Raw genomic sequence first — 22995 nt, forward strand, 5'->3', positions numbered from 1 at the left:
ATCCCTGCTGTTGTCCTTGAGGGCAGTGAGGGTTCGCCGAGAGGGTGAGGCCCCAGCAACCAGAAATGTGTGCTGTCCCCCATCGGTCTGATGGGAAGAGGCCCCCCTTCACGACCAAACTCTCAGGAAGACGCACTGGCCAAGTGGCTTTAGTGCCCTCAAGCAGACCCAGCACCAGCGCCTGGCATGAGCACACCGTCTGCTTGCCTGAGGCTGCTGAGGCCGGAAGGGGGTCAGCCCCCAGAGGATGGGGCTATGTGAGAACATCTGTATGTGAGAGAGGGCGGAGGGCTGGGGTGGGTGGGAGAGAGGCCACAGTCCCACAGAACCACAGCTCAGCAGGTCAAGGCATGTTTTGTGGTCAAGTGTTCAATTTCCCTTTCCTTTACTGGCCAGGACTGAACCTTAGCTGTGATGTGGGCTCAACCAAGGTGGCCTTCCACCACCACAGAGGGTGGGCGTGGGGTGTGGCTCCTCAACACTGCAGGGCTTCCTCAGCTGAGAGAGGGGAGTCATGTGTGAAAGTCACCTTTCCTTTCCAACACAGGAGCAAGAAGAGAGGGGCCAAGAAGAGAGGCACCGTTTTTTCAACATCTCATGCCCTGGGGCAACTTGACCTCCACAAAGCCTACACGGCCTGCCCCCATCCTGAGGTGCGAATGTTGAGTGAAGGGTGACATCCTGCAAGTATAGGTAGGGGCATGGAATTGGTCCCCACCTTGTAGGAACTTCTGTTTTAAAAACTTTGTATTCCGTTACTTCTGTAGAGTAGAATCAAGTGTACCATCAGATGTAGCTTACATTTCAGGTTTAATATACTAAATATAGGATTAGAGGAGCACCATGTTTTTCATTTATTTCATTATCTGAACCAGGTTAGAAGGACCATTCTAATGTTTTTAGATTCACAAACACTTTTACATGTTGTAAGCCAATCACTTTACAATTAAGGGCTTACCTAAGGTCATATAGCTGGAAGGGGCAGAGTTAGTGTTTTACCCCTATCTTTCAACTTTAAAATTTAGTGTTCTTAAAAGAAGTAGAAGTTTAGTGGTCATTCAGAACTAGGTTCCAGTGGTGACTCCAGGACACACTAGCTGTTGGTATGTACCTTTACAGTGTAATATGTTTGTGATGGGCAATATATAAAAATAACTTACAAACAACTTTTGATAAAATCCTTGCTCCGTAGATTTTCACCTGTGTTCAGTCACTACTACCGTCTATGTTGATTTCTATGACTTCTGCTTCGGAGTTAATTTAGAAAACATCTGACAGGTTCATAAGACGTGGTTGTTAAGGGGCAGGTAGGGTTACAGCCCCCACAGCTACCACATAGCCTGGAACTCAGCTCTTTAGTGTGGTACCTGGACCCACAGTGGTTTGAGAAGAGCCAGTTAAGTGGAATAAACCTGGTAATTCAACTCTCCTATACTGGGAGCCAGCATTAATTAAACATAGTTAACACTCTTTCAGCTTTGCTTACAACATGTTCAGAGATTCCAGACTGCCACTAACTGCACTGTAGAAAAAAAAATCATTTTATCTTGGTAATTGGGGGAAAAATACAACACGAGGGAGGAAAATATCTTGTGTTCCATATTCTCTATGCCATTTCCAGACTGCCTACTTAAAGGAAAAGGCCAACCTTTGAAGCATATGCACCTAGAGGGAGATAACCACTGCCAAACTTCATGCCCACTCAGAGTCCCAAGCATTAAAACCAATCGTCTTTAAAGCTACCAACTCCCAGGAGCCATGGTCTCTGGAAGGATCATCCTTTCAGGAATCTTTGCCAAGTATGTTGGTAAATGAAGAGTCAGAAAAGGGAAATGACACTTTATGCTGAGTGGGTGACCTGTCTGCTGGCTGACCCAATGAATTCAGTTTGGTCTTCACAGAATACCAAAGCTGGAAGGAAGCCTTTGAGATGGTTGAGCACCTCTCATTTTACAGAAATGGAAACTGGGTCACAGCACTCAACCCGCCTGAGTTAATGAGCGAGGGGAGTCTCCTAACCCACATCCCCTGAATTCTAGACTCCAGCATGCTTTGCATCTCTCCAACATCAACTTTGTGGCAGGTCTATATTAGACTAGTAATCACTTTTTCCAATGTCAGTTGCTTTTAGTTTGTTGACCTAAACATGCTAAAACAAGTGATAGCACTTAGGAGAACTAGTTTCATATTCTTGATGGTACTGTTCATGTTGTCTGGAATCAAGTGCTTCTGGAGAATGCTCTGCAAGTTCCTTCTCAGTTGCCCTAACAGCGCCTGTGCACATACGGCAGCAGGGATGTGAAATTTCTTTTGTAAAAATAAGAGTTGAGGTTAAAACTGATCTCTCAAATGGGAATCTGACCAGCTAGCTTGGCTTGTTCAAGCAAGAAGACTGGCTGTAATCCTGTGAGCAAGTCTATACACACATACCCCATGTCTTACTTGTCCTCTACACTTCCTTTGTAAGCTGCAAAAGCCACCCTTCACCTTTCTTCCCCTAGGAAAGTTACCACCCTGATTTTGGCATAGAGATGCATGCCAGAGCTCAGAGATGCAAAACTCAGTTGCTCCTGCTTATTTCTCCAGTGAGCCTGGAAGCCTTCCCCGAGTGCTCTGAGCGCGAGCAGAAAACCCACGCAACTCTTCAGGAGCGTGCCTTGTTAGAAAGTTCCAAAGAACAGCTAGAGAATCTAACTAGGCAATTTTCTCATTTGACAAATTAAAAAGGCCCTTTTTTATAATTGTGTTGCTAACATTAAATCTGATAATAAGGCTTTTAGTGGAATTTTTTGAAATCCCAATAATTTTTCTTCCTTGAACATCAAAAAAAAAAGTCACATCTTTCTGTAGATAGTAATTAGTTGTGCCTCCTCTAGACAGCTCTAAGGGATGACTTCAAGTGCCTAAATTTATAACCCATGCGCTGATGGCAGGTTCATTTTGCTCAAAGGGCTTCAGAAATGTTTGAATTAGTTGCTAGCATTGAGAAGGTGGGAGACGTTTTACCAGAGTTCAAGTTCTTGGCTGCTTTTGGAAAGACTGACGTCCTAGCACTGCTTCTCTCTGCCCGGCAGCAGTCGCGTGCTCCACAGGAGCGCGGCGCTCAGCCGCAGCCTGCCCACCCCACGTCGGCCGTCCCACGGCACCTCCACACCTGTTCTAACTTGCCTGGCCCGCCACCCGAGGACCACACAGGGCAGGGCCACGTGCCACACGTGGACACCTAGCCGTCTTCGGTGCTCATTCCAGTTTTACTTCTGTCTTACAATGGCTTATGCTTTGGATCTAACGTGAGAGCTATGCTCAGTTGCACCCAACTCTTTGCGACCCTGTGGACTGGGGCCCACCAAGTTCCTCTGTCCGAGGAATTCTGCAGGCAAGAGGACTAGAGTGGGTAGCCCTTTCCTCCTCCAGGGGACCATCCTGACCCAGGGACTGAACCCGCATCTCCTGCACTGGCAGGTGGACCCTTTAGCACTAGCACCGCCAGACAGCACATCTCCCCTTGCACTTGTGATACTTATTTAACTCAGGAACTAGAAAGCTGAGTGTCAAGGAGATCAGGTACACACACAAGGTGAGTCCTTCTCTTACTGAGTACTGAAAGCTGCGCCCATTGACTTAATCAGCATCCCTCCACGGGCTGTATGTGCTCCAGTTTGGTCTGAAGTGAGGAAAAGGCAATCACTGGGCTTCTGCTTCACCCATGTAGAGACCAGAGGCAGTGTTTTAGTATTTGATACTTAGCTTGGGGCTAAATTTTGAGTTTCGTGACGGACCAAACACTTTGTTAACGAAATCTATGAACACCTTCTAGCAAATGTAGGCCTAGTTTTCTAGCCTAATTCTTTACAGGGCTGCAGGGCAGCTGCCTCTTTCTTCCTTTGTAGACAGTCAGTCTTCTTTGTTATTGCTATCAACCAAGATTTAAAAGCTTCAAAGCTTACATTATTATTGTGAATAAATATTTCTGCATTTCCTTAAACCTTTGGCAGTCGATATAACCCTTATGTAAGGAAATGAAGAAATGAATGGGGTGATTACTAGGAGGAGCAAAAGCAACTAGGACTTGAAAACTACTGAGGACAGTGACTTCAGCTTATACCTGCCTTTCTCCAGGCCAAGTAAGGCTGAGTATTTCATTATCCACCCTTTCAAGGCAAAGGTCTTTTCTAAAAGGATGCCCACTGTTTGCAGCAAAGGTTCTGAAAAGATCTTCAAAGTCTGGAAACCTGCTCCTGTCATGTGAGATCGTGAGGGAACAAGCACTTGCATTGTAAATGAGGATCAGGAGATTGCCTTCTTGAGGAAAACTGGCGACGGCCATCAAAATTGTAAACGCATAACCTTTCTCCCAGTAACCGTGCTACTCAGAATTTATGTGCATATGTGCCAATGAAGGATAAAGTGTCTATGAGAAAACTGAAGCCCATCACCAAGGGACTGGTGAAATAAATTACGGTATATCCAAAAGCAGACTATTATGAAGTCATTGCAAGAACAGAGTGAGGTAGACCTATACGCACTAACGTGGAATACCCACATGTAAAGTGAGAAAAGCAAGTCTTAGCTGGTCTAGTTTCCTGCCATTTTAAAAAGATACATTAATGTGAATATGCTTTGAACATCTGAAGGATACACAACTAATGGGTAACAGTGGTTACTTCTAGGGAGGGGAACCAAGGGAAGGAGAGTGGAAAGGAGATACTTCATGTCTTTCGCTTTTTTTTAAACCATGTGCATGCATTTTCTTTGCAATGCTGTTTTTAAAATGAATCAGAACAGGGAGATGATAATGAAGTTTTTGAGAAGATCTCCCCCACCTTGGTGTGCTTCTGAAGGGCTCTGTCTAGCCTGGATACCAAGCCTTGCCCTATCCAGGGGTGAGTACAGGGGATGTTGTTGACTGCTGGTTTTCCTATTGGATTCAGGTCTGCCCTCCCAGGGCCCAAGAGCTTTTCCCACACCAGTACATGTGGGCGGCTCTGCCTCTATGCCTCAAGTACTATTTCACACAAGCTAGTAGGGCAAGTGGACGTGCAGGAGTCAAACGTTGGTCTGTTAATGGTAGAACAGCAAGGCTAGTCAAAGGAGCAAAATGAACGTGGATCTGGATGTGTTTGAAGAGATCTTGTTCAGAAAGGTCATTTGTTATTGATTAAGCATTTATTAAATACCTTCCTAAAGGTCTGAGATACCACTAGGACACTAAGTTAGGACTGAAACATATGGGCAAGAATGACCCATATCGAAGTACTAGCTTGTCAGTTCAAATCCAATGTAATTCCCCCTTGAAACAGAACCCCAGATTAACTTTAAGTAGCCAGCAGCACAGAATCCTCTAATTTAAAGATTTTAAAAGAAAAACATAACCAGAAGGCCTGGTTTTCAAAACTGCTGTTAAAGGCCGACAAATTAGCTGGAAGGGAAGAGTGAAAAGGAATCAACCTACAAAGCACTCTGCCACAGAGAGCAGATCCTTGTAGTTTTTTGGTCTCTTTCCTTGAGATAATCACTACCTTGCTGAAAACGGGAAAGGCACCCCCTGCCATCCCCAAGGGGAAAAAAATATTCACCCAAACAGCTTCTCCTTGTTTTTAACCATATATTCTAGGGGTATGTGTGGGGAGATTATTTTTGTTTGTTTTTACATTTATACAGTTTACATTGCTTGACCCATAAATAACACTTGTAAGATTAATAGGGCCATAGTTTTAAAGAGTATTTACATAGCCCCACCATGCATACAGAGCCTTTTTAATGTTGAAAAATTTAAAAAAAAAAGAAGAACTTTCCATCACTAGGCAATATAAATTTGACCATCTAAACTTATAAACCCTGACTAAGATACAAGCAATCATTTCATCCATAAATGCTGTTTCTGGTTCCCTAACAAATCTAGCACTGCAGTGTAACAAACATCTTACATTTCAGGGATATAAAAATATCAGCTTTAAAATCTGAACTGTACAGTATGTACATTAATATTTGCACCGTTAAATTAGGAATACACTTAAGTCTATGAAATACTACATTATAAATAGCAATGTTCTTTTCCATCTGTAGCTGGAGCTAATATAATGTTTACCTGGCTAATCAGGGCTGGGAGGGGATGAGGTGGCCTTGCACAGTGTTGGCTGGGGCACATGACTACGTGCATGCCACACGACTGGACAGACTGTCAGGACCTGGGTCAATCTGGTGCAGACGAACGACAAACACTATTGCTTGACAAAGGTGGCTCAAGTTCTCATTGTCTAAAAATCAACACCCCCATCCAATCACCTCTCAACAGCTTCTCGCGGATCTCTCGAGGTTTGGAGACCAAAGCAGCTGTGTCAAATTGTGATGCACCCAACAGACACACGAGGTCATGTCTACCTGGCACCATCCAAGGAGGGTAAGTGGAGAAATCACACCTTCCAAAGGTTAAATCTGACACTGTAAACAGCAGTCGGGGTCTCATTTACATGGGCAAAGCACTTGAATCTATTTTAGCAACTTTCCTATGGAAGAAAAAAGATATGATTTAAGATGGTTAATGGCTAAGTTTAAATACAATCTCCACAGCTACCACATTAAGAAATAATACAGTTTTTGCCCTTGTGTCCCTTTTTCTTCTTGGATTTAGTTGTCCTCTGACCAAACTGAGGCGTGGGGAGTGCAGAAGTTGGACTAGAAAGGTCGTCTGTATAGTAGGCGTATCTCTGTGGCCGGGGCTGAGGAATTGGTTGTCCAAGAAAATACCCTTCTTCTTCTGAGTCAGAGGAGGAGGAGGTGGAGGAGGAGCACCAGGAGTCGTCGTCCTCCCCATAGAGGCCTAGAAATCGCGGCCCTCCCGGGTTCTGCAGGGCGTAGTCAGAAGTGGCGTGGGTGTACTGCCCATAGAGGTCAGCATTCTGGATGTAGGCCTGGATTTCCCGGGCACTCTTATTCTGGATAAACTTTTCATAGTTATCGGGAGTGTAGAGCCGCAGCCTGTCCTTGGGAGAGTATTTTCTTTCTGTGACAAGGTTCAGGGCATTGTCTGAGCGGGACTTCCTACTTCTCCTGCGGCGATGGTGATGTGACCTGGGTCCCCTCTCTTCAAAATGGTACACCCGTCTTCGAGTTCTCTCACTCATTGGCGGCTGCCGGATTTCGATGTTCTCGTAGCTTCCGTTGTCAATGACATCATCTGAAAACTTGACCTGCTGTGGCCTGGACTGAGACTTGGACCTTCGGAGCACCGGCAGGTGAAGTGGTTTCTCCTCGGGCAGGATCTTTTCTGGACACAACTCTGAACTGAGGCTCTTCAAGGACTCTGTGCTCCTGTGCAGCATGGAAGAGTTCAAAGTCCCCATGTTGCTCATTTTCTCACAGTCTTCTGTCTCTATTTCCTCAAAGTTTTGCAGAGAATACAATGACGGCCTCGGCTTGCTTTCTCCATCCACTGATGCCCCTACAAGAAAAGCCAAGGCAAGACATGACTGTCAATAACCCTAACACTCTGACAGTTATTACCAACGAGCTTTAGAAGCATTTTGAAGTGAAGTCCCTTGAATTTCAATATCTGATGAACAATCACTGGGCAAAACCAACGGACATATACACTTAATCGAGAAGAGGTATGAATTTCATCATTGAAACAAGAGGCCCAGCATCTCTTATGAGCCCCAGGCATTTGGGGGTCAAACATGAGTTACAGCCCATGGGATGAGCAGCCAAACTAAAAGCTCTTCATAACAGTTCTGTCATTAATTTATTAACATGACACACAGAAGCTTCTGTCTCTCAATCCAGTAAAGCCAGCTGTTTCATCTGAATCTCTCTCAAAGCAGTCCTTCCCTTTGCATGCACACAGCCATCATTATGGCCCTCTTCTTAAGCCAAGACTAGTCTTCTCTTTTACCTGGACTGGTAGTCGAATGGCCCAAGGGCCAGATCCAGCCCACAGCCTATGTGTGGATACAGTTTCACTGGGCCAGATATATCTGTTTGCTTCTCTGCTGCTTATGGTTTTTTCCACAGTGTGGAGTTGAGTAGTTACAACAGACTATAACATCCCAAAAGTCCTAGCTAGCCTTTTATGGAAAAAGTTTGCCAAACCCCTGACCCCAGGCCTTTATCCAATCTTCTGCTCTGTCAACCCATAAGCTGATATTCCACTTCCAGGTTAATTCCATTTTAAAACTTTGCTCAAAACCGATGATGTTGCGCTCCTTGTTATAACAGGGCTCAGGCAAGTTAAGAGAAATGAACACAACCCAGCTGACATGTCTTAAGGAACAACAGGGAGTGCTGTGAACTGCTGTCAACTGGTGACTACATAGCTTCCCAATTTCTAAATAAAGCCTATTTTTGAGCTGATTGTTGTCAAGAAAAGTCAGCAATAACACGACGTATACCAAATGTTCATTTTTGATATTTAAATGTTGAAACACCTATCAGAGGGCCTAGCAAACAGGAGGTGCTTAGTATTTAGTCTTACCCACCATTCCTTAAGTTCCCCTAAATTATAGGCTTTAATGTTGACAAGCCCAACCAAAGTCAGGAGGGTAGCTGTCTTAACCCTCTGGGCCCAGAACCTGGTCTGGGATCCTCCTGGCAGCTGCTCAAGCCTCTCCTGCCTATGTTACAATGTAACATAACCTTTATCAAAGGACTAGTGTCATTGGTTGAACTATGAAACTAACCAAGCAACAACAGTACCCAAAAACTTGTGGCAAATGTAAGATTCAGGAGGGTTGGGTTCTAGGATCAATCTTATCTTTAAATACTTATATAAAGTTGGGCATTTAGCTTCTTGGTTTTTTTGGTGTTCTGGTTTTGTATTTTTGATCTTGCCACGTGGCTTGTGGAATCTTAGTTCCTCAACTAGGGACTGAGCCCGGGTTATGGAAATGAAAGCACGGAGTCCTAACCACTGGACCGCCAGGGAATTCCCTAGTCTCTCGGTAATTCAACTTTCCACATTTGTAAAATGCAATAATATCCACTCTCTTAGGGTCATTGTAAGGATGAAATGTAGATAACTGACACCAAAGTGTTTTGAAAACATTAAAGTGAAATTATTTTATAATCTGGGTTAAAAAAGAACTTAGCTAATTTTGAACTGTCTATTGCCACAGGGCAATTCAGGAAAATTAAAAAAAAATGTTCTGTGCTTATGGAGTATGCATGTTGATTTTAATATCTTTAATTCATACAGAATGATCCAAAGAGTCCAATATCTTTCAAATACAGATGTAGACTCCATCATCCAAATAAATTCATCTCTTCTCTCCAAAACAGGGGTAACAATACCTGTCCCCAAAGACTGTACTGAAAGCTTATTTTATATGTATGCATACACGTATGCGAGTGTTTGCTTGGCTATCTGTTCTGTTCAGTCGCTAAATTGTATTCAACTCTGTGACTCCACAGACTGCAGCACGCCAGGCTTCCCTGTCCGTCACCATCTTCTGGAGTTTGCTCAAACTCATGTCCATTGAGTCGATGATGCCATTTGACCATCTCATCCTCTGCCGCCCCCTTCTCCTCCTGCCTTCAATCTTCCCTAGCATAAGGGTCTTTCCCAATGAGTCAGCTCCTCATGTCAGATGGCCCAAGTATGGAGCTTCAGCTTCAGCATTAATCCTGCCAATGAATACTCAGGATTGATTTCCGTTAGGATTGACTGGTTTGATTTCCCTGCTGTCCAAGGGACTCTCAAGAGTCTTCTCCAATATCACAATTCGAAAGCATCAATTCTTCGGTGCTCAGCCTTCTTTATGATCCAGCTCCCACATCCATACATGACTACCGGAAAAACCATAGCTTTGATGCTACAGACTTTTGTCAGCAAAGTGGTGTCTCTGCTGTTTAATACACTGTTGTTTTGCTACAGTGTTTAGCATTTAACTGAAACTCTCTCCTTCCCATGGTCTACGGTTTTAAAAATCATAGCCCCACCCCCCCCCCAAAAAAAAACCAAAAACATAGACCCTACTGGTTGCTGAACTGTAACTTTTGGCATAAACTTTTCAGTGGCTCCTTTTTCAAACACCCCATAATCCCTAGATTACATACCTGTGATATTAGACAAAGCCAAAGAATCCATAGAATCCCGAACGCTTTGCTCTGGTTTCAGGTCTGACAAGCACTCCAGGGAGTCTCCACACCACTGCGTTTGACCCTGACTGTACCCTGGAGCCCCGTGGTCCAGATCCAACTCCTGCAGTCTTCGGCTGCTCGCCGGGCCCGGGTGGCTCCCATAAGCAGAGTCTCCCAGCCCATCTTGTGACTGTGCCCAGTACATATCAGACTGGTATTTTTTACTTGCAAGGCTCTGGTTGTTTTGCTTTAACTCGGTCTTATTTTTAACCATGTTATCAGCTATCCAGTGCTCACTGGCTCGAATGTCCATCTCACTGGGCTGCTGCTGAAAGAGACTTTTATCACCAAACTTGAGGAGGAGCTGTGTCATATAATCTTCGTGCTCCGCCCATTCTTCAGGGTCTTCTGGGGTTTCGTGCTCTACTCTGCCTTTCCAAAATTCTTCATTGACAAAACTTGCTCCTTGCCTGGAAAGGCTCAGATCGTCCAGCTTCCGAGATAGGGTGTCGTCAGCATTGCCCGACAGGCCGGGAAACTTGTAGTTCAGCGCAGGGGACAGAAGGAGTGACTGACGACACTGGTCTGCTGACCGGCTGCTCTTGCCCATCCGGACACTTCTCCTGGAGTCTCTTGACCGAGCCGACTGGAACGCAGAGTCGGAGGAATCGGAGGCATGCATGTCTTCACCGAGGCTGCATGTCTTCGAGCAATAAATCTGGCCTTGTTTGGGAAGGAAGGGGCATCCCAACAGAGAGGTTTTGCACTGGGCACAGGAAAAGCAGGCCTCTGTGGCATGCCAGTGCTGCCCATCATAGGTCATCTGCGCGTGGTCCACACCTGTTTCGAGAAAGGAAAGAATCACAAGTTATGGTTCTGCCCTGACACAGAGGATGAAGAAAAGACAGACTGTGGGCATGAGGGAACCTTTGAAGGTGAGGAGACTGTCTTGGATCTTGATAGAGCTGGGACTTACACAGGTGCAGTTCATTCTCATTTATAAATTGATCTATGTGCTAAATTTCCTGTTAGTTCCAAAATCAATCCTTGCAGAGTCTCCGAGGTCACTTGCAGACATGTGCAAAGTGGCAAAAAATTTGAGTCAAGTGATGCTGCTGCATCCTAGCTGAGGTGACAGGGGGGCCTCTTTTGTCAGTGCTCACACCTCACACAGGCCTGTTTTCTTTCCCATGTCTGTACTTTCTCTTAGTGACTTTGTTGTTTAAAATGGCCCGAGCACAGCTGAAGTGCTCTCTAGTGTGGCCCAGCACAGAAGGCTGTGATGTGCCTCACAGAGGCAATCCACGGGTCAGATGAGCTTTGTCCAAGCAGGTGGGACAGGGCTGTTGACTGTGAGTTCAATTTAAGGAATCAACAACATATATTAAATAAGTGTCTTTAAACCAAAATACACAGGAAATAAGATTATCTGTTTGACTGGTTTATGACACTGTTTCAACCAGAGGCTCAGAGGAACTAACTCACTGTATCTCCAGGAGCAATGGCTAGGTATTGGATAATCATGTTCATGGGGACTTAACAGATCACAACTGCCAGGAGTGATGAGAATCCAATCTACACCCGTTCATCAAAATTCATCAAACCAAAACACTTAAATCTTTCAGATTTCACTGTACATCTACGTAAACTATACCTCCATCAAAAACAAAAAGAAAGAAAAAAACACTGGATAATCAGAGACAGAGTGACGGCCAAGTGACAAAGCCGCAGGCTGGGCCACAGACGCACCGATATGCTCCCCGCACGTCTCGCAGTACTCTGCATAGAGGGACTCGAAGCAGCCGCAGCAGAAGGGGCGGCCGTCCTTCATGATGTACCTCTGTCCCCCCAGGACCGTCTCGCACTCCAGGCAGCAGAAGTGTTTCATGTGCCAATGCCGGCCCTCAGCTTCCGTGCACTCGTCAGCAAAAATTATCTTTAAAGAGAAACAAGAAACCACAGGATGAAAGAAAATCATTGTGAATGATTTTAAAGGCCAAGTAACTGCGTGTTTTCTGGGCAACTGACAGGCACTGGATCTTTGTTTCTTACAGCCTCAAGCTTACATGTAACTTGATGTAGCTACAGAACAAGAACAGAAATTGAAAACATTGAAAAAGAGAAACGAAGTGCATGCTTACACTTTAAAAGAAAACACAGAATTCTGCATTGGAGGTAATACACTGGGTCATAATGTTGCTCCCCAGTCACACTTTGTAGGCATAATGTGGCAAAGAACACATTAACCCTGAAGTAATTTAGTGGCCTGTGCACCTTTTAATATTAAAAAAAAACCTCACTAAAGTGGCTGTGAGTCACCAGTTACAGCGATCTGGGGGCTGGACAAGTGAACAGCACTTAATGCAGATAATGCTTCCTCTGACCTGATGGCCATCTCCAGATTAACGGCTTTTTGATTTTTCCATATTTTTGGTTTCACAAACTTTTCAAATAGCACATCATAGAAGAAATTTAAATATACAAAAGTAAAAAACTGGAAGTTTACTATTACTGATTGAAGCAGACTAGGGAGATATAATGCATAAATGCAATGAGGTTCCTTGGATGGGGTGTCAGAATAAAACACAGACATGAGTAGAAAAAATGAGGAAATCTAAACAAAGTCTATGATTTAGTTAAAATATTATAACAATGTTAATTTCTTAGTTTTGATGCATATACCATGATTACATAAGATAATTAACAAGCTAGGAGAAGGGTATACAGGGACTCTCCGTGATATTTTTGCAACTCTTCTGTAAATCTAAAATTCCTTAAAAATAAAAAGCCTACGGTAGAAAAACTTCATTTTGCACCACCAGCCCTTCCCACACATGCTCCAGGGTTAACCACTGTGAACTCAAGTGTATGTCTTTACACGCTGTTTCTGAGTGTTTACAACTATGTATACGGTCTGTTCTTCCCCCCTTTAACAAAAATAAGATCAATCTTTACACACTCTTCTTGCAACTTGCTTTTTTCTCATAATCCATCAGTGCACAAAGACACCAGCTGCATTTTCTTCATTAGCTGCATAGGATTCCATTATACCACTGTACAGGGTAATCTTAAAACTACATACACACAGCACATGCAGTGGAGATTTCTATTTGGCTGAGGTGTGAACAGTGGAATATTGGCTGACTAGAAGCTTATTTATTTTTCCCGGTGTTAAGGGGTGAACTTTTTTACCTCGTCACATGCTGAACACCGGGGTTTGAGCAGCTCAGCATGGTGCCGGCCACAGTGAATTTTTCCATCCTGATAAAAATAGATGAGGTCGACCAGCAGCTCACTGCACGTGAAGCAGACAAAACAGGATGGGTGCCAGCACACTCCCGGGCCCGCTCGAGAGGCAAACACCGCAATTTCACCTCCATTTATCTTCAGCCCACACTAAAAACAAAAGGATTTAGATTTAAAACGATGCTTCTTCAATGACTGCAGTCTCTGCCTTTTCCACTTAACACCCAATCCCAGATCTATCAGCGAGACTTTCTGATCCCTCCTGCTAGTGGTTAAACAACTCTTCACTGTGGAACTGTCATTCTGCACTGGAGTGAACACGCCTCGGCTTTACTACCTACCACGCTGGACTGCTCGCTGAGAACACTCGCGGTGGTCTTCCAGGGGCGGGCTCCTGTTGGATCTATTCTTGCTCTGAGAATGCCCACTAAGGCCCTGAACGTCTGTATCATGTCCTTGCGTTTCTGAACATGAGGCACACCCCAGCCGCGCCCTCCATGCCAGGACCTCATGATTTCACCCCATGTTTACTTAAGGGGCTGCCTCCCCCATACACCAAGCAGTGTGGCCAGTTACGAACAGGAATCCCCATTTAATATGAAGCTACGTTGCTTTTCTTATAGTTTTTGGAGGTTTTTAGGGCTCAAACCGATGCTGGCCTGGCCATCCGCTCCCTCCCACCCCTCCCTCTCAGCTGATCCAAGACATCACCACCCTTCCATCCAGAACTCGCTACCTGCTCGCACACGGCGTGCATTACTGCTCTGGACAGAAGTTTAATTGTTCCTCTTCCTAGCGCTTCTTTCTTCCGCTGCGCACTGAACACTTGCAGTTCTTTTTTCTCCTCCTCACTCAAAGTCTGGCAGTAGCGCACCTTCACAGAAGGAAACAGAAGCACCCTCTGAGGCACACAGCCTCCCTCACCAATTCTTTATTTCCAGAACTGAGTTTCGGGAAATAAAACAGCAAGTGTAGCTGGTCTGCTCTCCTGAATCCCCAGTTTAAAAATGACCCCATACCTTTAAAAAGACACCAGATCATGCAGCCTCTCTAGCAAAAGTGAAATGCAATCTGAAGGAATAGTCTTCCTTTTTTTTGGCCACACCATGCAGCACATGGGATCTTAGTTCCTCGACCAGGGATTGAACCCATACCCCTTGCATTGGAAGCATGGAGTCTTAACCACTGGACTGCTACAGAAGTCCTTTTTTGTTTTAAAAAAAAAAGGATGAAAAGTTTAATTTAAACTTTTATCAGCAGAAATGCTAAAAAAAAAAACCCAAAACCTAAGGCATTAACCTTTCTTCAAAAGGCTTAAACTGGTTAACTGCCACCTTCATTATACATTCTAGAGGCACTCAAGCCCACTGCAGGCCCAAAGCCCCATAAAGCTCTGACTGGGCGAAGGGGTGGAGGAACTGCAGGGACCTGTAGGTTCCTGGTAACTGGCTGCAAACACTATAAAAAAGCAACTTGTGTTAAGTTTATTGCACTGACACCCTTTTCTCTCTTCAAGAATGGAGAGCTGTATTCTCCAGCCCAATTCTATCTGAAGAAAGGCAAGAGTCTGAAGTTTACGGGAGGCATCACAACGCTGAGGGTGGATTTTTTTTTTTCCTAATTAGCCTTCTTCCTGTTATTTTACCTCATTATCATGTGGTGGCAACTGGTACAAAAGCTGTTTAATTCGGTGCTTCTCTCCAGGGCTGTTAACATAAGGAACCTTTTCCTCTGGTAAGCAAGCAAAATAGAGCTGGATCTGAGGGAGAGAGGGAGGAGGACATCAGCACACAGGAAGCGAACACTTCAGCTCAGTCCATCCCGAGAAGTTACCCTGCCCTTCAGGTAGGGCTCCAGCCTCTGACAGGATGTGGCTGCTGGCCGCTAACGAGAAGACCAGCTGAGCCAGACCAGCAGAAGCGCAAACCCCCAGCTAGCTAGCACCCAGCTGCTAAAGGGCTCTCCAGGAATGTAATTTGTAGTAACAACCAGGGGCATCATAAATTACGCACCATAAAATATGCACATTTAATGCTACCATTCCTTAGTGATCTCCCTAGGGTCAGCCAAGAGAGTTCTGAGTGAACACTGGAAGTGCCCACACAGGCTGTGTGACACTGTCCACAATCCAGCCACTACACAAACACCCTGGATTTGCTCTCTGAATTTCACATGTCGCAAAGACAAAAGCTGTTCTGTTAAACTTTGGAAACGCTCCCTTATCAGGTTCTCTCAAGCTTCAGCTTTCTTTGCTTCCATGGGTGCTGTTTTCTAAATACCTGGAGTTAATTTCCCCCAGGAAACTGGAGGGACACTATAATGAGCTGTACTTAGTGCATTTTGAAAGGAGAACTCAAGTTTTGTTTGAATTTTTTTTTTCTTTCTGTTGTATCTAAAGGAAACCCCTTAATGAATACTGCAAAGGATGCTGCAGTGCTGAGGAAGAATGAAAATGATTCAAGAAATGAGAAGACTAGAATCTGGGGCCTGTCTGCTTCAATATTTCAAGATCTCACAAACCAACTCACCAAAGCTGCAGGAAGGGTTCTCTCTTATTAAAGGTCGGTCGAAACACGGCCTTCCTACCTGGAGCCCAGCTCCTCCCCGTGTCCCACTGTATCGGCCACCGGAACTTGTATGGTTGCAAACGCTAAACACCAGATATGTGTGTGCCAGGTGGTGGGTGAGGCCCAGGATGAGTCGGAAACCCCTCTTCTCAAGGGGGTGCCCACCAGACGGGAAGCACAACCATAACTCAGGAGCCCAATGGCCTCCCCTTCTTTCAAACTACCTTGGTCCTTGTGTCTGTCAGCAGCAGTTTTTTAACAAGTTCGTCATTATAAGGACATTGGGAAGATAAAAACAGGTACACACAATGTTCTCATCTTCCTTAAAATAACAATACAACAAAGCACAAAACTGGCTCTTTAATTTTTTTTTCCCGATTCACATGGTGTGGTGACAGACTCTTTCCTGTGCACGGTTATCAGAGGTCTATCTAAGCAGTGACACTGAAATGGTCTCAGAGCTCTGTCTCCTCTCTCCCAAAGCCAAGGCACTGCAGAGAACTGCCACAGAAACCTTCCCCTTTCACTACCTTTTTGTTGTTACTGAAGTTTTTCGAAAGGTTAGTAAGTTCCTCCCACTCTCTCCAAAGGGACACCTAAGTCAGAAATCCATATAACAAAGGCAAAGGCAGCACTCTGGGTTTCACTCATCAGGGAAAAAATAACATCCTTTTGGACCCAAGAGTATGAAAGGGGCTGGAGACTTTCATTGAGAAACTGTGACTTAAAAAAGCAAAACCATCCGAAGAAGAGTAAGGCCCGAGGACACAGCATGTCACTGAGGCAGTGATGTCTGATCACTAAAAGACAGAACACCGAAGACCTTAAATCACACTGAAAACCAGAAAGGTGGACGATGTGGTTCCCACCTGCTCGGGTCTGAGGCCTGGGGGCACCCAGGCGTACTCCTCCAGCGCGCAGCCCGAGTCATCATCCGATGTGGAGCTCCGCTGGCATCCAAAGGCAAGTTTGCTCATTTTGGGCTCCATCTCCAAAGGCATCATAACAGAGTCAACAGCTGGCTTCTCAGTCACAGGACATCAGACCGTGGCTGCTGTGGACAATATAAGACAACCAAAGAGATGAACCTGAAGTCATGAGTCTTGCTCTCCGAGAGCTTTTATTGAACACATATGTACACACATCGGGGCCCGGAGAAAGAGGCCAAATGACCAGTGTCACCGCCCCCAGGCCCCCAGATCTTAAAAACTAGGGCTGTACCATGCAGAAAGGGGCCCGTTAGTAGCTCAGCATTTGAGAAAATGCCACCCAAACTAGTTTATCTCCAGATGTCTTTAAAAGGTACTTCTCTACACACTGTTCATTAAAAAAGTTCTCAAGAAAATTGCGCTGCTAACTTCCCGCAAATGAAATCCCTGCGGAGCCCCGGGAGTTATAGGAAGAAGCTGGGCTCGAGCCTCCCGCCTTGTCCACTCCTATGTGCTGTGAAAGGATTGCTCCAGTCACCCGCGTTGGTCCCCAGCATCTCCTGACCCATCTTCCCAGCGGAGGCATGCTGCCTGCCAGTCAGTACAAGTGGGTCGGCTGGGCCACACTGCTTAGGTTTCAGGTTTCCAATAAAGTCCGAGAGGCACTGAACTTCGTTTACTCAGGGAAAGAAACAGCACAGTTAAGTCCTTACACAGCACATTAAATTCACAGGCCTTTATATCCATGGGCTACAGGCGGCCAGACATTCATTAATGAGTTCCTTCATAAGAAAGTCACTGAATTTGAGCATTAGGTTAAAATAAAATCAAGTGCAGTGACTATTAGCATTGAACTGTGTTAATGGCAGGCTTTCAGTGAAAAGGTCTGCAGTACCTGGAGGCTCAGTCGGTAAAGAATCTGCCTGTCAATGCAGGAGACCTGGGTTCAAGCCCGGTCAGGAAGATCCCCTGGAGAAGGAAATGGCAACCCGCTCCAGTATTCCTGCCTGGAAAATTCTATGAACAGAGGAAGCTGGTGGGCTACAGTCCACGGAGTTGCAAAAGAGTGGGACATAACTTAGTGACTAAACTACCACACCACCATCTGCCTCGTGTATGACATGCTCTCAACCTGCTGCTGGACACATGAGGTAAAAACCCAGCTCTGAAAAGTTTCCTCCGATGAAAGCCGATGAGTGTTTAGACAACAGTCCTGACATACAGCCTAAGAACTTTGTTATCACCATGCATATTCCTTCTGAGTTCCTTCTGGTTCTTAAAAATCATCCCCCGTTCCCAGTCATGAAGACAAAAAAAAAAAAGACTTTCAGGATCAGATGCTGCTTTTTATACTTCCCTCCAACAAAAAAAAAAAAGAAAGAAATTTACAGATAGTTCAGTTCAGTTGCTCAGTCGTGTCCGACTCTTTGTGACCCCATGGACTGCAGCATGCCAGGATTTCCTGTCCATCACCAACTCCCGGAGCTTGCTCAAACTCATGTCCATCGAGTCGGTGATGGCATCCAACCATCTCATCCTCTGTTGACCCCTTCTCCTCCTGCCTTCAATCTTTCCCAGCATCAGGGTCTTTTCCCACAAGTCAGTTCTTTCCATCAGGTGGCCAAAGTATTGGAGTTTCAGCTTCAGCATCAGTCCTTTCAATGAACATTTAGGAAATGACTTGCCCAAGGTCACACAGCTAAAACCCAGAGTCTAGTCACACTGCAGCATGTCTAACACATCAGACTTCTGAAAATTCTTCTGCTTTAAATAATCCTCTCATTTGCTTCAACAGGGAGGAAAAACACTGTCAGCCTGATAGTCATTTGTCAGTGACTCTCTCAGTGCAACGCTAAATACTTGAAAGTGTTAGAACATGTTACCTATTAAGTTCTATGAGTACGAAATCTTATGACTTTTCTTTGATGAATCAAAGGACACTAAAACTTCAAAATTCCAACAGTTCACAAAAGGGGGGCCAAACATCCAAAAGCTACAATTTTTATTAGAAAATGGAGTAATGCCACACAGAAGGCAGTATTCCAACTAATAAACTTAACTTTCATTCACCCTGAACAAAAAGTAAAGCTGACCTCATTTCCTGCCCCACCACTGGGGGGAACTGACCTTTTACACAAGACATCATTTCACGCAGGTGCATTTCATTCATGTCTCAACTGAGGGGAGGCTTTCTAAACATCGACACATTTCTCTTACTATTCAATAAAAAAGGATGTGTTAATGAAAGTCAGAGCACTTCTTGGATCTACTCTTTCCCTTTTGTTTTGAAAAAAAATAACACCTGCATATCGAAGGGAGAAAAACAGAGGTTAAGAATTTAATTCATAACTCAAACACCCCTACCAGGAGAAAGGGTGCCTTCAACGCTGTTGAACCCAAATCATGACATATACACGTTTGTCCTTTGCCAAGTATGGCTGAAAAGGGAGACTTGAAGGTACCTGCTCTGCACAGACTTTACCAAGAACATAAATATTAAGCAGAACCTAAAAATTAAATGTCACTGTATTTTAAAACAAGAGAAAACACCACAAATTAAGGCAAATGAATTTTCCATGCTAGCACAAAGATGCAGATTGCCAAAGACCTGACTGACGCTTATGGCTACGTTCCTGGATCAGCCTCTGGTGGCAACTGCACAGTAAATGCCTATACTAAGCAATCGGCACTGGATGCCATGGTCCCCGTGCTCCCAGTCACCTGGGCGTGCTGGCCGTGTCTCCAGCCAGCACCTCCCACAGCCGTACCAGCCTCGCCTCAAACTGTGCTGCAAACTGTCATTCCGCACTCACGGGCGAAGTGATGCGCTGAAGAAATGCGAGTGATATGGGTGTGGCTTTCCGTGTCCTTTGCTGACAGCTAACTCACTCCTCTGAGCCCAGCCTGGCATGATCAGTGATGTGACATCCGATCACCACACACCAAACAACCCCATGAGGGCATATCTGCTGAAAACTGAAGGGCAAACCGAGTCTCAGAGTGATCGGCCATGGGTCACCTGTCCAAGAGCAGCCACCTTAGAACACGGTTCATCTGCGACCTTAAACCCCTGCAACGCCGCGCTGCCTCCTGGGTGGAACTTTTTCGTTTGTGAAGTAGTCAGACATGCCTGATGACACCACCAGGCTGGGCCCATCCACCTCCCCCAGAGAGGGCGTTTCAAGGAGAACATAGAGTCAAGAGGATCATAAAAATTCAATGGCCTCCTGAACTGTTGCTTCAGAGCTTTTAATTTGGAGAATGTCTTTTTCCTTTATATCAGAGGATAATTACTTAAAATGACAAAACATGACATGTACTAGTAAGTTCTAAGAGCTGTCCAAAAACAACATTAAAAAAATACAACTTAGCCAGGTGACCTCCTACTTACCAGGCAGTGGTAGAGATGCTGTATTGCCATAGCTCCTTTTTCTCTGCTTGATAGCGTGAAAACTTTAAGTCAGATTTGTCTTTTATAAATGACCTGTGCTTGTCAGCAGACCCAGAGAGTGTACTGTTAAGTATATCACTGTCTCAGACTACATCACATGTAAGAAACTGACTGCTGAGGACAGTTCTTATACATATAAGAATATATAAAATAACAAAAATCACAGAAATGTGATCGCATAAATACCCCTTATGTAGACATTTACATTACTACATGGTATGTACTTTGCAGCACAAAAGAAGGAAGCCTGGCCATTGCTTATGCTCTGGGTGATGAGGCAGGGTCTTCCTAATGACATCTTCATGTGGCTGCATTTGCTTTTTGCCAAAATACTATTAAATATCTTTTAGGCCAAACATGAAACCATCACTAAATTAGATCTAATAGGAAAATCCTATTCAGTCTATTTCCAGGTATTGTCTCTTAACATTGATCATGTGAAACAGAATCAACAAATTAAATCTGCAAGTAAGTTGAATAATAATTGAAATAGGACTTTCCTGGTGGTTAAGTAGTTCAGAACCCACCTTCCAATGAAGGGGATGTAGGTTCTATCCCTCGTAGGGGAACTAAGATCCCACATGCTGAGCTGCACAAGAAGACCTGACAACTAAGACTCGACACAGCCAAGTAAATGAACAAATAAATATTTTTTAAAAACTGAATTTTCGGGTTTGATATAAAGTGAAACTTTTTTTTGGCAGAACCACAGTTACACAGACAAGGCTGGCCCTATCCTGTGTCTCATATTATTTACTTTTGTAAATTTTTATATTGATGTAATTTCAAACTTCAGAGAAGTTGTAAGAAGAGTAGGGAACAAACTTGCTGCTGCTGCTAAGTCACCTCAGTCGTGTCCGACTCTGTGCGACCCCATAGACGGCAGCCCACCAGGCTCCCCGGTCCCTGGCATTCTCCAGGCAAGAACACTGGAGTGGGTTGCCATTTCCTTCTCCAATGAGTGAAAGTGAAGTCGATCAGTCGTGTCCGACTCTTAGCGACCCCATGGACTGCAGCCTACCAGGCTCCTCCGTCCATGGGATTTTCCAGGCAAGAGTACTGGAGTGGGGTGCCATTGCCTTCTCCGAAGGAACAAACTTTGGCAGTCTTTTACCCAGACTCATCAATTATGCTTCATTTGCTTTATCCTCCTCCTCCACACACATACACACATGCTTTTGTGGGAACCATTTGAAAATATTTTTTACATTCTCTTACTTAACCACAATTAAACATGGTATCTTAAAGTTTATTTAAAAAAAATAAAACTATGTGCAAGATACCATGTTAGATGCCAGAAAAAATTGAATAAGAAGCCAGAATAGCTCAAACCATCAGTATTCTGTGCTTATTCTGAGGCAGGTTTCTTGTGCTGGTCTTGAAACGCTGCAATAAACGGAATGAACTCAACCACAAGTGAACGGCAATCGTGCATTACCCAATTCTGCGTCAGGTTTGCCCCTGTTAAGGAAATGAACCGGTAGTGGCCCTACCTCTCCAATGTCTTTATGATTCTGGATGTAAATAAGTCTGATCAGGCAGAGAAAAGAAGTAAAACAGTGAGTCTGACCATGAAGGAAATGTGTAGGGCAAGCAACATCTTAAAGCTAATAACACGTCGAAGAGGCCCGAGGCTGGGTAAGGAGAGATGAGATGCTTATTCCTAGAAAGATGAGGATTCTAAAGTGGAAGAGTCCCATTTCCCCTGCTTTGTCCTTTCTTTTCCTTCTTCCTTCAAGGTAGTTAAATAGCTACTGGTCACCATTTAAAAAGATTCAGAGACAAACAGCTCACAGATGTCTGACTTCTCAATCATCATATACTTGTCAAAAGAACACCTGACCCCGGGGACAGGAGCAGAGCTGAGGGAAGGCAACTTGTTGCCCTGGGCATTCAGTAAGCACCTCCCCCAAATCCCCAGGCTATTGTGAGGCCTGGTTCCCTCAAACAGCAACTCTTTTCCTTCCAAAGATGGCCTAAGGATGTGACAGTTTTAAAGATAAAATAATTAAGTAAATATAAAGAATTAAAGTTATCACTGACATGTGCCAGTTGGTACTTTCACTCTGATTACATACACCTGGAAGCTAACCAGGACATCCAAAATAAGAACACGTTAGTAACAAAGACTCAATGCTGACAGGGAGTTTCATCTTCTTTCTGAGTTCAGGGCACTCCAGCCTCCTGAAGAGCGAACAGTATTAATTATTGGCCACCATTCCCAGCTCCCTTGGCATGAGGTCGGAGTAACTAGTCCCTCCATAAAACCTCTGGCAGGCAGACACTAAGACAGAGACACACACACTGCATGTGTAAGCAGTCTATGGAACATGGCAGGATCTTTCCCGATGTCTTACACAGAGCAGAAATTGGGAGCCCCCAATGGCGCTATGAGGCTGTGAGCTGGCACTTGTTCCCCAAATTCAATCATTTAAGGAGGAGTCCCTTACGAAATTTATTTTCCAGATTCACTTACTCCACTCATTCATTCATCCTTATATTTAAGGACCATTATTGAATCGTTCTGAGAAACATCAAAAAACAAGGCAACTGACATTCATTCCATTAAAGGCTAGAACTTCTTTTTTTTAAGTACCTGCTGTGATAAGAATGTTTCCAAATTTCATTTGGAATTTCCTTGCTTTCTTTAATAGTGGTGGTGTGTGTAAACTATGTATGATTTAGCCTTTGGCTGATCATTTGTTTTCATTTTGAGTAGAAGATGAAC

The 22995-nt window shown here is 44.5% G+C and overlaps 1 protein-coding gene across 6 annotated transcripts in view; it reads right to left on the reverse strand.

Moving 5' to 3' along the window:
* Nucleotides 1-281: 281 nt before the first annotated feature.
* Nucleotides 282-22995, reverse strand: part of PRICKLE1 (prickle planar cell polarity protein 1) — a 115785-nt gene continuing 93071 nt past the window's right edge. For all 6 annotated transcript variants that reach the window (XM_043446354.1, XM_043446349.1, XM_043446353.1 and 3 more), the window contains 7 exons: nucleotides 16757-16941; nucleotides 14966-15079; nucleotides 14057-14194; nucleotides 13267-13470; nucleotides 11824-12010; nucleotides 10051-10914; nucleotides 282-7441 (listed from right to left, as the gene is read on the reverse strand). In XM_043446354.1, coding sequence (XP_043302289.1) covers nucleotides 6579-7441; nucleotides 10051-10914; nucleotides 11824-12010; nucleotides 13267-13470; nucleotides 14057-14194; nucleotides 14966-15079; nucleotides 16757-16891 — 2505 coding nt within the window. In that variant the 5' untranslated portion in view covers nucleotides 16892-16941 and the 3' untranslated portion in view covers nucleotides 282-6578. The remainder of the gene's footprint in view (nucleotides 7442-10050; nucleotides 10915-11823; nucleotides 12011-13266; nucleotides 13471-14056; nucleotides 14195-14965; nucleotides 15080-16756; nucleotides 16942-22995) is intronic.

Source organism: Cervus canadensis, chromosome 25 (genome assembly GCF_019320065.1).
Source record: "Cervus canadensis isolate Bull #8, Minnesota chromosome 25, ASM1932006v1, whole genome shotgun sequence".
NCBI lineage: Eukaryota > Metazoa > Chordata > Mammalia > Artiodactyla > Cervidae > Cervus > Cervus canadensis.